Source organism: Triturus cristatus, chromosome 2_1, assembly GCF_964204655.1.
Source record: "Triturus cristatus chromosome 2_1, aTriCri1.1, whole genome shotgun sequence".
Lineage (NCBI taxonomy): Eukaryota > Metazoa > Chordata > Amphibia > Caudata > Salamandridae > Triturus > Triturus cristatus.
This window is the reverse complement of record NC_140581.1, coordinates 975538377-975556041: the sequence shown is the minus strand read 5'-3', so window position 1 is coordinate 975556041 and position 17665 is coordinate 975538377. Positions and strand designations below refer to the sequence as shown.

At 43.8% G+C, this 17665-nt stretch overlaps 1 protein-coding gene across 4 annotated transcripts in view; it reads left to right on the top strand.

Annotated features, from left to right (window-relative positions):
- Positions 1–17665, top strand: part of LOC146866146 (bile acid-CoA:amino acid N-acyltransferase-like) — a 268476-nt gene that overhangs the window by 233152 nt on the left and 17659 nt on the right. For all 4 annotated transcript variants that reach the window (XM_085633929.1, XM_085633921.1, XM_085633947.1 and 1 more), the window contains exon 3: positions 10624–10826. In XM_085633929.1, coding sequence (XP_085490055.1) covers positions 10624–10826 — 203 coding nt within the window. The remainder of the gene's footprint in view (positions 1–10623; positions 10827–17665) is intronic.

Sequence of the window (17665 nt, the reverse complement as noted above, 5' to 3'; positions counted from 1 at the left end):
CTAAGGTTTTTTAAATGCTAATTCCTAACTATAACGTGTGTGAAACCCATGGTTTTTTCAGTGAATTTGCAAGGTTTTTTAAATGCTAATTCCTAACTATAACGTGTGTGTAACCCATGGTTTTTTCAGTGAATTTGCAAGGTTTTTTAAATGCTAATTTTTTTTTTTATTCTTCATTTTTTTCAAACATATTTTTAATTTAATTTTCTTTCATTTTATAAAGACTATGCTTAAATTTTTAAAATCCTTAAATATTTTTTTTTTAATATATTTTTTAAAATAAACATGTAAAATTTATTACCAGATTTTTTTTTTTTTTTTTTTTTTTTTTTTTTATAGTACGCGTACCGTAAGCTCACGGTAAGCGTACGGTTTACGCAACGTCCGTAATCTATCTACGCTGCTTGCATATAGTTACGCACTTTGCGTAGCCGCGCGTACTGCGCGTGGGACGCGTGCGCGCTTACGCCACACGCGCACGTTACGCGGAAGTGCCGGGGAGTGACTGTTATGCGCATGCGCGCAAGCGCGTGTCTTTTTTACGCGCATGCGCACTTTTGCCGTAAGCGTACCGTAAGCGTACCGTAAGCGTACGGTAGGTCATGTGATCTTGAAACACAACTTTTGATTGGTTGAAACTACTTTCATTTCTAGAACTGTCCTACACCACACCCATTCCCCTCATTTCTGCTTGTGATCCCTTGGGAGAAGGAGCTGGTTTGTCTTTGGGATACGATGGCAGAACAGCAGAGCTCTTCTGAGAGTGAGGCTAGCACTAGCAGCACTGTCTTGAGGCAGAGATCGAGGAAACAAAAGCCTTCTTATGTTTGGGATTATTTTACTTTTCCAGAAGGCCAGCAAAAGGTGAATGCACCCTTAGTTACTTGCAAGCTGTGTAAGCGTGTACTTTCTAGAGGTAATCCTAACAGGAAGTATTCCTTTGGGAATCACACCATGAAGAGACACCTCCAGGATGTACACAGAAGGACACATGGTCATCTTTTTGGAGGTAACTCTTCAGAAAGACAAGCCAGTACATCCACAGCAGCTCAGCCTGGACCATCACCTGCAGGGCTTACTCCTTCTTCTGCAGGTCAGGTGAGCCCTTCATCTGTGGGGGGAGAATCTCCTTTTGCTGGCCCTCTGGAAATGAACCCTCGATTTCGGAAGGTTGATATTCATTGCACATTTTGTAAAGATCTAATTTGCCATAGGGAGACCAGTGTTTCCCTAGTGAACAACAAAATAGATCAGCACATTTGTCGCTTTGAATAATTTTCCCATGCTTCCTTTCCTCTGTCCCTGCATGAACACAACGGTTCTTTTAAGAGCCAACCTTATCTTTCATCTTTTTTTTACATATGTTTTTAAAAACTTTTTTTTTTTTTTTTTACCGTACGCGTACGGTGCGCGTACTTTTTTTTTATTTTTAAAAAAAAACACTAAAAATCATTTATCACATTACATTGTCCTTGAGAGACTACAATTATTATTATTGACTTACCATACTCACTGAAAAAATATTTATTCATTTCTTTTTTTAAAAAATAGTTTTAAAAATGTTTGTAGTTTTCGAAAATTTTCTATATCTATCTGGAAAAAAAGAAAAAAGTATTAATATTTTTTAAACATTTTATAATACAGTACACATATTTACATTTTTTACCAAAAAATCTTTTTGCCTTACAGACTTAAACCTGAAAACCCCACTGGCTTCTAAATACTGTGCATGACTATACATGGCAAGCACATGGGTGTGTGCTAAGCCTCTGCTTCTTCCCCAAAAAATTCGCTCCCCCTTTCCATCTAATGCAACTGTGAAATCACCAGAGCAAGACGCAATAAATCTCTGCCTATAATTCTACTATGCACACAGAGTCATGTTTTCACATTAGTCCCAAAACGAAATTTCTTTGCCAATTTGAAAGCACACTTACTGCTCTTTTTTTTTCGGGCCAAGTGAAAATCTCTTTTTACAATTTGAAATCACTTTTACAGACTGACACATTATGAAACCACTATTTTTGATTTATTTAATTGCACGTGTCCAAGCTGTTTTTTTTTCAGACCACCACCATGTGCATTCTCTGTGACTGCCTACACTCCACCAAGGGCAACCAGCCTTAGTGATGCTGAATGTATTTGCATTACAGACTTAAACCTGAAAACCACACTGGCTTCTAAATACTGTGCATGACTATACATGGCAAGCACATGGGTGTGTGCTAAGCCTCTGCTTCTTCCCCAAAAAATTCGCTCCCCCTTTCCATCTAATGCAACTGTGAAATCACCAGAGCAAGACGCAATAAATCTCTGCCTATAATTCTTCTATGCACACAGAGTCATGTTTTCACATTAGTCCCAAAACGAAATTTCTTTGCCAATTTGAAAGCACACTTACTGCTCTTTTTTTTTTCGGGGCAAATGTAAATCACTTTTACACACTGACACATTATGAAACCACCATGTGTAACTACAACAAAAACAATTCCCATTTCTATTATTCATTTCTTAAGTTACCACATACATACCCTCTCAAACTGTAAACTCACCTTTAAAATTAGTTAGTTGTGAAAGAAATGTGACACTCAAACAGCAGATTATCAGAGCCAGGATCTCTGTTGTGTTCACCTCTCTCCTCTCAGCAGAACCAGATAATGGCAAACTTTCCCTCTATTTTTCCACACATATACATGTAAGTTTCAAATCTCAGTGCTTCCCCCTTTTTTTCACATGTAATCACACATTTCTATTGGTTGAAAACGAACCCTTTTCCAAAAGTACCCTTCCCCCAACTTGACTTCTGCCTAGTACCCTTCCCCCAACTTGACTTCTGCCTGCTACCATAGCAACAGCTCATGGAACACTGCTGTGTGCAGTTAGGTCAGAAGTTCGACACACAATGTTTCAATTCCACAGAGCAAGAGTGCTTGACTTTTCAAACCTAACAGCAAATCCATAGTACTGTTCTTTGGTTACACATTTTTTTGTACCAATACAAAACATGCTTCTATTAATTTTCACATACAGCCTAGTTTTTATTTTAGAATGGTATGAAACAGCCAATCAGTTCTTTTTGTTTTAAAAAAATATGTATGCCTCCATTTCCAAACTGTCTTTCTTTTCATATTGCCATTCTACTGAAAGACACCTCCTGAGTGCATCCAGTTCTCCTTTGAAGATGTTCACAGTGTGGATTGTAGGGCACAGCTATGTCTTCTGGAGTGAAAAGTTTGCAGAGAAAACAGATATGGTGAGAGACCTTGCTTTGCCAAATGTAGACATTAAATGGATTGGTCAGAGAGGGTTAAAGTGGCACCAATTGATGCCATTGGTGAAATCCTTCATTCAAATCCAACACCCTGACCTCATAATAGTGCACTGTGGTGGCAATGACCTAGGCACTTTGACTGGGGTAGGTCTGGAAATGCTTATGAAGGACACCTTTGTACAACTGTTTACACTTTTCCCTAAAACTGCCTTTGTGTTTTCCAACATATGCCAAAGGCAAAAATGGAACTGGTCCAATCATTTCTGTCCACAGATTGACAAAGCAAGAAAGCACGTCAACAAATCTGTTTCTGCTTTCCTCCGTGACTATGGTATGGGTGCCATTTACCACAACAACTTGCGTTATGACATGCAAGACATTTATAGAGGAGATGGTGTGCACTTCAATGATGAAGGGAACAGAGTCTTCCTCTTGAACCTTAGACTCTGCATCGGTACTTACTTGTAGGTACCACTAAAAAAATGACTTCATAAACACAACAGCTCTTTTTAGAGCTCCCTAATTTCTAAACTCTTAAATCTGCTTTTCATTTTTTTATTTTTATTTTTTTTACCGCACGCTTACCGTAAGCTTACCGTACGCGTACCCCGTGATTTTTTTTAAAATCAATAAATGTTTTTTTTGTACTTTTCTGTCCTTCTTTGACCCCCTTACAAATGTTAGGGGGTCTGTAACTCTCCTCATTGCCCCCTTTCCTTGTTTTCACTCTTTTTTTTCAGAGTGAAATACACAAAATGGCGGCCGCCGCTTCCTGGTTTCGGCCGATTCGAATGTTTACTAAGATCTAACAGCCAATCAGAATCGCGCTCGCGCACGCCGCCGTACGCTTACCGTAAGCGTACGGTAAGCGTACCGTAAGCGGGCTCAGATATATATATTGATTTAAAGGCTATTTTCTCAGAATCTACTGAACAGATTTACACCAAACCTACAAAAGGCACTTCCTTGACCTAGGGACTACCTCTCTGCCAAATTTTGAGTAATTCTGTTCAGCCGTTCGGGCTGTAGCTCGTTCTAAAGGTCCTATGGAAAAATGCATGGGAAAAACGCGTTTTGGGACCCCCCTTTTATCTCAGCCCCCGCTTGACGGATCCCCCCGAGACTTTCAGGGTAGGAGCGGAGCGTAGCGCCCCACCTATTTTGAGAAATTCGCGAGGATTCGTCGACCGGCGCCAAAGTTATTCAAAATAGAATGTTGCGGATTTCCTATGGAAACGTGGTCCTAACTATAACTACCTACTGGCGACCGCCAGTAGGTAATATATATATATATATACACATACACACACATATATGGCGGTTGGTATATACAAAATGCACATATACAGAAAATATAAACAATATAAAAAATTACACTCCCTTCAAATATGTCCAGACCCGAGCAAACCTTCTAGTTGCTCCAGCCCATTGTGCATAGGCCTCTTCAAATTTCCTTGTGTAAGTCATTTTATTGTACCATTGTATATATGTAGGCTCTCAAGTTGTCCTCCAATTCTGCAGAATCAGAGATTGTGCCACTAAAGAGGCTATTACAATAAAAAAAGTTCATCCCTTTCTTTAGTTTTAAAACATTTTGACTCGGTTTAGAGAAACCTAAGAGCGCCACCACAGCCTCTTGCTCGATTTGGATCTGCAGTCCATTACTAAGAGCCCCAAATATTGTATACCAAAACTGGGTCAACATTGGGCAGAACAAAAAAGTATGGAGCCAGTCGCAGTCAGGAAATATTTTATAGAGGACTTTCGGACTATAGTAAGCCATCCATTGTGACAAGAATAATATTAACTTAAAGTTGACCGCCCCTTAACGGCTTGTTGCCGAGTTGTGAGATCATCTACCACTCAGCCTCAGAAAAGAAGCATTGTTATGTCTTGGAGATTTTAACCAAAATCTTTTTTTTTAAGTGACTTTCCCCTTGATTCCTCAACAGTCTATACCTATTGCTGCCCCCTCTTCACTTTGCTCTAAAGAGAGCAACCGTTAGTTGTGATGAGCCTGCAAGCTCATCACCTGGCTGAAGATGGCTGAAATGCCAGAAACCGGTCCTAGGAAGCTTGTTTTCGGTCCAGGGAAGGCATGGCTTGGCAGTTCGGACTGGACTGTTCCCATGAGGCACAGGGTCAGACTGATTTGCATATGGCCATGTCTGAACTGGGGTGGCAGAGTGGGCTAAAGAACGGTGATGGATCAAACCCAGATCTGTTGACTGGGTGTGAGTGTTTGATTGGTTCTGATGCTCCGTCCATCACCACCCCCTTTTGTACCGCTTTGTTTGCCATAAGTTGGCAGGGTATGCTCAGACGTGAGTCCCTTGCTCACTTTGCCACTGGATTCAAGCAAGCCTGGCTGAAGACGGCTGAAATGCCAGAAACCGGTCCTAGGAAGCTTGTTTCCGGTCCAGGGAAGGCATGGCTTGGCAGTTCGGGCTGCACTGTTCCCATGAGGCACAGGGTCAGACTGATTTGCATATGGCCATGTCTGAACTCGGGTGGCAGAGTGGGCTAAAGAAGGTGATGGATCAAACCCAGATCTGTTGACTGGGTGTGAGTGTTTGATTGGTTCTGATGCTCCGTCCATCACCACCCCCTTTTGTACCGCTTTGTTCGCCATAAGTTGGCAGGGTATGCTCAGACGTGAGTCCCTTGCTCACTTTGCCACTGGATTCAAGCAAGCCTGGCTGAAGACGGCTGAACTGCCAGAAACCGGTCCTAGGAAGCTTGTTTCCGGTCCAGGGAAGGCATGGCTTGGCAGTTCGGGCTGGACTGTTCCCAAGAGGCACAGGGTCAGACTGATTTGCATATGGCCATGTCTGAACTGGGGTGGCAGACTGGGCTAAAGAACGGTGATGGATCAAACCCAGATCTGTTGACTGGGTGTGAGTGTTTGATTGGTTCTGATGCTCCGTCCATCACCACCCCCTTTTGTACCGCTTTGTTCGCCATAAGTTGGCAGGGTATGCTCAGACGTGAGTCCCTTGCTCACTTTGCCACTGGATTCAAGCAAGCCTGGCTGAAGACGGCTGAAATGCCAGAAACCGGTCCTAGGAAGCTTGTTTCCGGTCCAGGAAAGGCATGGTTTGGCAGTTCGGGCTGGACTGTTCCCATGAGGCACAGGGTCAGACTGATTTGCATATGGCCATGTCTGAACTGGGTTGGCAGAGTGGGCTAAAGAACGGTGATGGATCAAACCCAGATCTGTTGACTGGGTGTGAGTGTTTGATTGGTTCTGATGCTCCGTCCATCACCACCCCCTTTTGTACCGCTTTGTTTGCCATAAGTTGGCAGGGTATGCTCAGACATGAGTCCCTTGCTCACTTTGCCACTGGATTCAAGCAAGCCTGGCTGAAGATGGCTGAAATGCCAGTAACCGGTCCTAGGAAGCTTGTTTCCGGTCCAGGGAAGGCATGGCTTGGCAGTTCGGGCTGGACTGTTCCCATGAGGCACAGGGTCAGACTGATTTGCATATGGCCATGTCTGAACTAGGGTGGCAGAGTAGGCTAAAGAACGGTGATGGATCAAACCCAGATCTGTTGACTGGGTGTGAGTGTTTGATTGGTTCTGATGCTCCGTCCATCACCACCCCCTTTTGTACCGAAGAGCCTGCAATAGCCACAAGACAACATTTCTTCACTAGATGCATTATTGGCAAATATCAAAAAAACAATACCATACAGCTATGCCCGCACCTAGCTTGAACTCAATTCAGTCACCAAGACTTTCACTCACTCTATCCCCCAAGCTGATGAGCTCATAGACAGTCTGGGAACTAGACACACACTGAGAAGTAGGAGAGTATACATAGCTTTTTTAAGAAAGGTAGAACTGGCAAAGTAAAAATCTTTGAAAAACTGACCTCACCCACAAGAATTTGTGACATGAGCAATAGGGTGGGGGAGACAATACAAACATATAGAAAGGTTAGGATCATAAAGGGAGTAAATGAAGACAAACTATTTAACACTGACTCCAGGATATCCCACAGTCTATTTTATTAATGGATTCCCTGGTCAGGGCTAAAAGGTATCTCAATACCAGTGGATGGTGGTGAAGCGGGTAGATTATGAACTATTCACCCCTCCACTCTGCAGAGAAGACAACATGTTTCAGGCCGATCCTGTGTCTTCCCCGGCTTTCTTCAGGACTATTAGGTCCCCGTAATAATACCCTTCTTGTCTACACTAATAAGTAGATTGATTACTAAACCTGTAATTTTATGTAGGTCCTTTAATCACACTCCATATAGGATCGAGTTTCACTTGAATTACCCATTCAAACTAGCGCAGGACCGAAAGCTACCCCCTGTAGTCACACATTCGTCAAGGTAGGTTCGCCTCTGTCTCAGTGTCTCTCCTGGTGCCATGTAGTCTGGGCACTGCCAAGTTCCTCAGTACCTTTGATCTCAATCAGGGTACTGGCAGAATGCTCTGAATAATGCAGAAAAAGAGAGATCAGCATTGTCGACCCCAGAGTGTCGCCTTCAGTCCAGGGGGAGGCTCTTTCCACTAAAGAATGCCCCTGCCACCTTCTAGAGGCTGGTGAGCAGGGTCCTGGCTGGTACAGAGATGTATTGTGCCACCTACCTAGATCGCAGAGCTGTCTTCAGCTTCAGCGAACACCTATACCACCTCCAAGAGGTGCTTAATGCCCTGCAACAGGCAGGTCTGACTATCAAGGCCAGTAAGAACGAGACAGCGCAGGGAACTATGTTGTATCTGAGACACCAGGTGAATGGGGGCAAGTGCAGCTACTCCAGGCCAAGATTGAGACCATCGTGGCCTGAGAACCCCCTAAAACTCAGACTGAATGAGGGTCTTCCCGGGCATCCTTGGCTGTTTGTTAAGGGCTATGGCACAATTGTTACCCCATTAACTGAGCGGACTCCTAGAAGCAACTAAAAAAGGTGATCAAGGCAGAGGAGTCAGGAATCCTTTGACGCTCTCAAGGATGCCATGTTAATGGCACCTATACTCAAGTCTCCTCACTTCTCTAAAAAATGATTGTGCAGACAGATGTCCTCCTTGAATCCAGGACAAGCAGAGTGACTCCATGGGCCAGTTGGCTAGACTCCTGTGTGAGCTACAGGGACATAAAAAGCTCCTGAGACCTTGGACCCTGCTGCTAGCCTCTGCTGAAGTGAGCCCTGACCCACCAAGTGGTGCCCCTTAGGTCCTGTATCCTGGGTGTGGCAGGAGAGTGTCTTCCTTCTACCAGAACCCAAAATCTGGGACTTGGAAAATTGTGTATCAAAAACAGCCCTGAGAATCAAAAGGATATAGGGACCTACCTGCAAGCCAATCCGCCAAAGGTGCATTGCCAGTGGGGTTGACTTTGCCACAGCTCCCACTACATTATTCTCTGCTGCAGCAAATTCTCATCTGTGGCTCCTCCCAGAAGCAGTATCCAGCCTTTTAGAGTTTTCTTTGGCAGCCCTATCCTGCTGGGAGAATCCAAGCTCCAGAAATACTTCAAAGTCCGAAGGTAGAAGTCTTTACCAGGCTCAAAGACCACCAGCACCCCATCAACGAGGATAAACTCCTAAGCCAAAAAATATAGCTTTTCTGACCTGGAGCTGTTCCCACCATAAACAACCACCCACTGATTGTCTAGCCACTTCCGCTTGAAAACAACCTCCTCTCAGCTTCAGACATATGCCTTGCTCTGCATAGACTCTACCTTCTCCAGAACTTTTTCTTGAAGTTTCTTCTAAGCCTGACGGTCAGCCAAGACTGAGCCCAAGCCACTCAGCCCTGTTCTCGTGCAACTAGATACCCACAGTTGGTGCTTTGATCTTTTTAGCGCTAGATTTCACTAAAAAGATTTAAAGTTTATAACTTCGATTGTACTGATTGGATTTAATTTGTTTAGGTGTCATTTTGTTTAATAAAATGCTGTCTATTTTTTTAATTGGGTTGGGAGTTTTCTTGTGTAGTGTGTTTGCTGTATTACTGTTTGTGTGCTGCATAAATATTTTATATATTACCTCTAAGTTAAGTCTGACTGCTTTTCTGTCAGTTTACCTGAGGATTGAGCACATGTTAATTTTGTAACTTTTGTGGTTCACCCTGACAAGGATTGTGGTTGTTGCCTGAGTGGGGCTTCCAACCCACTCCAATTTCTTACACCAGTGTATTGTTAGCATGGTAAAAATACTGGTCTTTCAAGACTTAGCAAATGTGCCAAAAGTGTTGATAGAGGAAGGACATTGTATTTGTCACCCCTTGGGTTTCTGGATTACTATGTGTGTTATGCTGGTTCCTCCCTAGTCTTAATATGCCGCTCATTTTATAATTATTTCAGCTCATGTCACTATCATGGTTCAGAGTTTGGTAGATCAATCAATCAATCAATCAATCAATCAGGGGTTTGTTTAGGTCGGCTACTCACCCATAAGGGTCTCAAGGTGCGGACGTGTGGGGGCTGCAGATCCGTAGATTGTCTCACTGTTCATACCTCAGTGGCTATATAAGTGGTGCAAGATTTTTCACTACATTTGGATTGAATTTCAGCAGTTTTAGAAAACCAATAAAGCAATGGCTGTTCCTCATATTGTATGGGACTGACAATTGTCCCATAGTTAGCCTGTTTGGAAATCCAGAGCGATCTGGCAGAGAGGTGATAGAGTGGGGGGAAATGTTTGGGACTTGGAATTTTCTCAAAACAGGAACAAACTGAAAATAGTTCATAGATAAAAAACACTGCCTGGTTATAAATAAGTGAAAACAGAGAAAACAGACGACAGTAATGGTCAATAGGATATCATAGATATTTTAGGAGTATTATGCACACAATAGAAAAGAGAAATAAAATAAGAGGTGGGCATTGCAGAATAGGCTAGAGACAACACTTAGCCTAGCTTTCTAAATCCACTTTTCCTCAGTAAACTGCTAAGTATTCTGTTACAAGTGGTAAAAAAGAGTGAGGTACTAAAACAGATACTACTTTTATTCAGACATGAGCAACTAAATCCCAGTTAAGACTGGGAGAATCAGATGTTTTTTAACAGTATTTTAGAATTTCGGTAAACATAGATAAATCTTCATTTTTGTTTTGAGTGATGAGCTAGATGTTTGTTTTACTTGCTGACTAATTTCAAGGCAGTATATAAATCAATGGAAGCACAGTTGGTATATATCAAATCCTTGGCATAGCATAACTACATGATGACTTTCTTGGTCTCTCCTGGCACCCAATAATGGATCTTTTATGGAAACCATTATCTATATTTCATCTACCAATTGTTACATCTATGCATTTTTATTATTCACTATTTAATGAACCTTTTTTACATCCTCAAAGACTGACTCATATCAATTTTATCTTCTCTTCTGAAGGAGATGGTCCATTTCCTGGAGTCATTGACCTGTTTGGTGGCACTGGGGGTCTCACGGAGTTCCGCAGCAGTCTCCTAGCCAGCCGTGGTTTTGCTGCTCTCACAGTGGCCTACTTTGCGTATGATGATCTGCCAAGCTTTCTTGTCGAGGTGGATCTGGAGTATTTTGAAGAAGCTGTAAAGATCCTCTTGAGACACCCCAAGGTAAGTCCCATTAGAGCTTTCTTTCTCTCAAATGTAGGCCGAAAAAAGGCAGCAGTCACTAGACATCAGAAAGTCAAGTTCCTCTTGTGTCTTCTTGAGTTGAAGCCACAGCTTGGGTATGCAACTAAACACTACTCACTATAACTCATAGTACACCATTTTCCAATTGTCTAGTTTTCAGTTTCTTACTCTCTGTTTATAGTCCATATCTGAACTCTGGAGTTCAAGCCACTATTATAAGCGAGTGCTTAATTTATTGTTTTTGTGATATATTGGCTTGTTTTGTATAAACTATATTTTCATTTGCCATGAGAATTTACAATAACTATGACTTCCAGTTTTACTCAGGTATATATTCTACAACACGCTTCACAACTAAGGGGCCGATTACGAGTCTGGAGGTCTTTGACTGACAGGCTCACGGTGGCGCAGTGGTGGTAGTCCTTGGTCACCCTATCCCGAGGCAGCCATTTAGACTTCCACCTCTGTGCCTGCTGTGACAGGAATCCACTGTTCACTGGCGGTGACGCATCAGACAGGGGTATCAAATATGCAAGGCGGGACTGTCGTGGTCAGCCGAGCATATTATGAGTTTCCCCACCACCAGTCTTTTCATGGCAGTGAGCCTGCCATGAAAAGGCGAGCAGGGGGGAAACAAAGGGCCCTGGCCACCATGGAGATGCATTCAGGGGGTCCAAGGTTTGCATGCACCCCAAGTTCCAGCAGAGCATGGACTTCACAGTTCATGCCGTTCTGAATCTTCTTTCGCGTTCCCATTGCGGTGCCCATTTTCTGGGCAACACCGTGGGAACAGCAAAAGAAAGCACACCAGACATGTATTGTACTCATAATGTGACGGTCGGGCCAAGAATGGCTTTGGCGGTGATGTGCTGGCGCAAAGCCAGCACAGCACAGCCAAACTCGTAATCAACCTCTAAGGTTTTTTCCTTGTAAAGTTAATAATAGTGTCTGGACCAGACCCGCAACTTACTTCAGCACATCAGTAACTGAGCAACAGACAGCTGTCAGCAGTAAGTAAAGGGGCCCTTTACAAAAACTACAGGCGTAGCAGTAAGAGCACTGTGCAGGTCCCGCTTTTGAGCAATGTGCCCAGTGCAGCTGGGGCATTGTGTTTAAGAATAACTTTAATGGGAAGCACCTGCTGCAGAGTTCAACCGTGCTTGTGGATGTATGTTTTTGTGTGCCGTATCATCGGTATTACATTTCTTGTTGCTTTCTGTTTTAGTACATGCATCTTGCGTGACACGCTCTTGCTGGTCCCTTCTCTTGTTTCTGGTCATGGGCAGGAGAAAGACTCTGTCACTGTTTTATAAACGTGAACCCTGCAGGAGAGTTAGAGTTAATTGCTTTGTTTGGCAGATCTAGGCGGGTTAACAATAGCTCTGTTTTATCTATCTGTTTGATGTTTCAAAGACCAAGGAATTTTCACCATGGGCCTTCGATGATCCTTAAAAGATGGATAAAATGTTTTTAAACTCGTTTGCAACCCAGTATTTATTCCCATTTTGTGATAACGTTACTATCAATATTATTAATTTCCCTTTTGTGATAACGCTACTATCAATATTATTAAAAGAGCAATTGTTTTATTAGATTTATGCAGTTGCACAGAGCAGTTCCTAGTGCCTTAATTATGAAAACAAAAGATGACAACTATAATTTCTTGTCAACTGAATTCCTTTTAAGCAAACAAACTGGTGAAAATGAAAAAGTTACCTGGTAGGCACAGTGCTTTAAGTCTATGGAGCGAAGCACTGGGAATTAAGTTTTACCAAGGTCTGTGTAATTGATAATAGTCTTCAAAGTACCTCAGTCACTTCCATTCCTCCCTTTCAGCCCAGTTTTCGCTGCATTCTCTCTCTCTTGGAAACGTGCACCCATTTCTCTCCACACATTTTTCTGGAATCCACCATCTGCATATTGAGAAACGTGCACCCATTTCTCTCCACACATTTTTCTGGAATCCACCATCTGCATATTTCTCACATACCTTCCTCTACAACAAAAGTTAACGTGTTCTCCTTTTTGTTCATACTTCCTTTCAGCTCCTCTACGTCTCTATCTACTGTACTCAGACAACACACCACTCACATCTAAGCACAGAATGAATTTCTTTTCTTTTCTTTTCTTGCTATGCATATTTTGACATCTGTGTGACCTCCTTTATGTGCTTTCTCAAAATTGACACGTTTCCATTTTCAACGTGCTCTGCAGAGGGGCCAAGGATTAAATGTGGCTGTAGTGTGAACATCTCTATGACCCACTGAAAGACGCTCGGCTCCAGAGTTCTCAATACTGGCCTGTCGTAAACACACCCAGGTAGATATGTTGAGGCAGGATGTATTAAGATGTGGGGCATTCTTTAATGGTTTGACATATTTCAAACCACACAATAAGAATTGTTTTATAAATCTTGCTTTTCATAAAATTCTTTATTGAAATTAGCTTAAAAATACACCCGAGGAGACTCCCCAACCCTCCATTTTGTCTGTCAAGCTCCCTGACTTTGTTCACTTACTACTTAAAATTAATTCACAACTTTTACGCCCTCACCACTTTGAAATGTCACCAGCCACCACTAATCAAACCATTAAGGTGAATACATGGTTTGGTCCAGCACAGACCACACTTGGAGCCGGCATATCAGTAAAGCACTAGCATATTGTACACATTTTGTACTTTTACTTGGTTTGTAGAATATTTAAAGTATTATTTAAAATGTTTGAACAGGGCTGTAATTTGCATAAGAAAAGTAGATCGAGGTCTCTAAATGAGGCATAGCCATAGAGCTGCGACCAGGAGTCCTTTACAAGGGGTGTGGTCTATGCAATTCAGAGCGTGGCCTAAATCAAGCGAATCCAGCCTACATGCCCTACCATATACTAGGGAGTTACAGGTACATTGTCGGTGTCAATTGCAATTGCACCTAATTACTATATATATTTTTAATCAGAGCACTGGGCCTGCTTAGCAGAGCCCAGGGGGCAGTCAGAGTCCGTTACCACCAGTATCAGTCAAACAATGGGGTTGATCAGGGCAAAAAGGATGACTTTCTCACAGTCACCCCCAAGAGACCGATCCTTCATAAGCAAATGTTGAACCTGAGCCAGCCAGACCCAGGACTGTCATCTGAGTCCAGATTGGTCACCCAAGAATGAATGAATGAATGAATGAATATAATTTTTCTAAAGCGCGAACTTAGCCCAGGGGCATCAAGGCGCTGCGGAGCAGGATCCTGGTAGAGGAAATCCAACGGTGAGGCACTAAAGGTTCATATTGGGCACAGCAACCGGACAGGTGAAAAGCCAGGTTTTCAGGGACTTCCGAAAGACCAGATGGGGCTCAAGAGAAGAGAGCGTGGAAGGGAGGGAATTCCACAGGTTGGCCCCTATCAGGGAGAAGGCCCTCCCCCCCATCTGACTCTTCTGGCTCTGGGGACAATGACCTGGTTCCTATTTCCAGATCTGAGGGCCCTCCCAGGGCAGTATCTTTGAAACATTTTATTAAAACTTTCTGACCCCTGTTTGTGAATAGCCTTGTGGACCAAACACAAGGCTTTAAACACAATTCTCCTCCCCAACGGGAGCCAATGCAGGCTCCTAATAGTGTCAAATACTGAATGGAATTTAGGGAGGTTCATCACCAGTCTATCGGCAGCATTCTGCACCAGCTGGAGACGGTGCAGAAGTCCTTTATTGATCCCCAAATAAAGAGCATTGCAGTAGTCCAACCTGGACACCACAAGGGCCAACACTACCTGTTTACGGGCAGAGAGGGGCAGAAAGCTGAAAATCTTCCTCAGGGTCCGAATCATCCCGAAACAGGTGGCAGCTGTCCTATTGATTTGAGAACCCAAAGAGAGCGTGGAGTCCATAATAATACCTAAATTCTTGGCAGTAGGACAGGGGCTAGGGCAAGGACCAAGCGAATCCAGCCACCAGGCCGCTGACCAGATGTTAGTCTTGCCCCCAAAGATAAGAACCTCTGTTTTATCCCCATTGAGTCTCAAATAGTTCTCTACCATCCATGCGGCCACCGCTCGCATGCAGTTTTTAAAGTTAAGTGCTGAGGCAGAGAGACTCTCGGTGATGGAGATCAAAATCTGAGTGTCATCGGCATAGGAAAGGACTTCCAGGCCGAAAGACCTTACCACAGCAGCGAGCGGTGCTACGTAGATATTAAAAAGAGTGGGACTCAACGAGGATCCCTGCGGAACCCCACAGGAAAGTTGTATCGGGGCAGAGAAGTATTGTCCCATCTTAACAAAAGGAACGAGGAGAGTAAATTGAATGCCACATCCTCTATCCCGATTTCCCGAAGCCTTCCCAGCAATCTGTCCGGAGAGATGGTGGCAAAAGCTGCCGTCAGATCCAGGAGGATCAGTAGGGTAGAAAGACCAGCATCAACCTGTTGGCGGATGTTATTAAAAACAACGGTTAAGGCCGTCTCCGTACTGTGTTCCCTCCTGAACTCGTGCCGTGACTCAAGTAATTGATGTTTCTCCAGGTAGGAGCAGAGATGGCCATTCAGATGTTTTTCCAGGATCTTGGCTGGAATAGGCAGTAGAGAAATGGGCCGAAAGTTTTTTAATTCTGTGGGGCCCAGCGAGGCCTTTTTAAGCAAGGGTTTAACTACCGCTGTTTTCCACGTGGTGGGTACCTGACCAGAGGAAATAACCATATTGATGATGGTAGTCAGAGGCGGTACAATGGCCTCCCTCCCTAATTTTAAAATTGTGAGAGGACAGGATTCAAGGGGGGAGCCAGATCTAATCCCACTTAACAACCGCTCAGTCTCCTCTTGGGAGATAGAAGGAAAAGAGCACAGACCATATTCCTTAGGAGGGCCTACCCAGTGACCCACAGGGGACTTCGCTTTCGATCCCACCAAGTTTGACTTCTCCAAAGCGGAGTAAATGTCTTTAATTTTAGTATGGAAGTAAACAGCCATCTTATCACAAAGGTCCTGAGTGACCTCAGTTGGAACAGTGGTTGAGGGAGCCAAGAGGGAGTTAACCATGGCAAAGAGTTCCCTGGAGGATCTAAAAGATTGCACCATCTTGGAGTAATAAAAGACCTTTTCCTTATTAATGGCTTCCTTATATTCCTTTAGCCTAAGTTTGTGCAAATCCCTTTCAGCATTAGTCGGGTTCAGGCGCCATTTTCTTTCCTGCTGCCGGCAACCCTGTCTAAGCTTTCTCAGCCTCTCCAAAAACCATGGGGCAGAGGGACGCTTTCTCACCACATAGTGTTTTTTAGGAGGGGCAAGGGAGTCCAAGGCTAACATTAGCCAACTAGTAAAGTCATCGTAGATGGTATTAACATCCACATAAGTGCTTAAAGTTGGGGTCCTTGTAAGGACCTCCAATCTCGAGGGTAAAAGGGATAGCAAAATGATCCGACCAGGAAAGGGGAATAGGATCCAAGACCCTTATCCTAGGGTCATTCGAGCTGAGGGAATCCACAGGAGTCCATGACTTCAAGCAAGACCTGCGTTTCAGGGCAATGGGTTCTCTCCAGATGAAAATTCAAATCACCCAAAAAGGTAGCCTTTAAACTGGCTATAATGGGCTCTATTCGGTTGCTAAAATCATGAGGAAACGTGGCCCTAGGTCCAGGAGGCCGATAAATGACCACCCCTATGAAACTTTCCGTAGGGAGAATTTTTAAGGAAAAATATAGGGCCTGATAGGTATCAAAGGGAGTGGAGAGGACTTTAGTGGAGCAGGAGTAAATGTCTTTATACATTACACCTAGCCCTCCGCCCACCTTCCCCTCTCTGTCAAACCTATTAAACAAATAACCACCTGGAATAGCTTCCACTAAGTCAGGACCCGAACAATCTTTGGCCCAGGTTTCGGTAACAAAAACCCGATCTGGTTTTCGAAGGGTCACAAAGTCGTTAAATTCGCTGGAGTGTTTAATGAGGGATCTGGCATTGAGTAAATATTCCAAACGAAGAAGTGTCAGAGGCGGGGATTTATGCTCACAATCAGCCTCAGAGGGATGGAAAGCAGAGTCCAGAGAAAAGATAGCCGCTCAGTGGGCACATTTAAAACTCGAACCAGTCCCCAAGTACTCTAGGTCTATCAGATTACATTCAGCATGCATTTGGAATCGACCGTCAAGGATCGACTCCCTAGAGTAGACATAGGCATTACCGTGACTGGTCAAATGATGGTCAGGATTTCCAGCACAGGGCGCAGAATTGGCGCAGACGGGCTTCCCTTTGGCGCTCCATCGGCGTGCCAGCGGCGCGCCCGCTGCGCGCGTCCGCTGCGCATTTGACTCAGCATGAAATGTAAGTAGTTGTGACCGGGAAAGACTAGAGCGCCGCCCGAGTCCCTGATCGAAAGTACCAGGGAGGGGCCAAAGAGATCAACTGCCCACTTCCCTCCACATCAATCGGCAAGCCGTGGTGGAACGGGGAAGGGGCACAAAGGTTAAAAAAACAAAACAAGTAACAGGCAAAACAAATGATAGCCCCCGAAAACTGTGGTACAGAAAAATAATCACGAGGTAAGAAAGCTTTTACATTAATGATTTAAAAATTTTGTTCCGTTCACAGCCTATAACTCATTCTACAAAAATTCATCTAAAAACTAGGCCTGGGCCAAAATTCCGTTCCGTTCGCGGAAATTGCGATATTTTGGCATTTTCACGTTGCGCGGAAAGTGCGAAAATGTCAAAATTTCCGCATTCCGCAGCTTAGCGATAATTTGTTTCTTGCTCGCACTGTAAAAAAATACATTCTCGCGTTCGCGCGGTCGCCTTACCTGAATCCCCGCGTTCGCCGACAAGTTTTCCCGACCCGGTCGC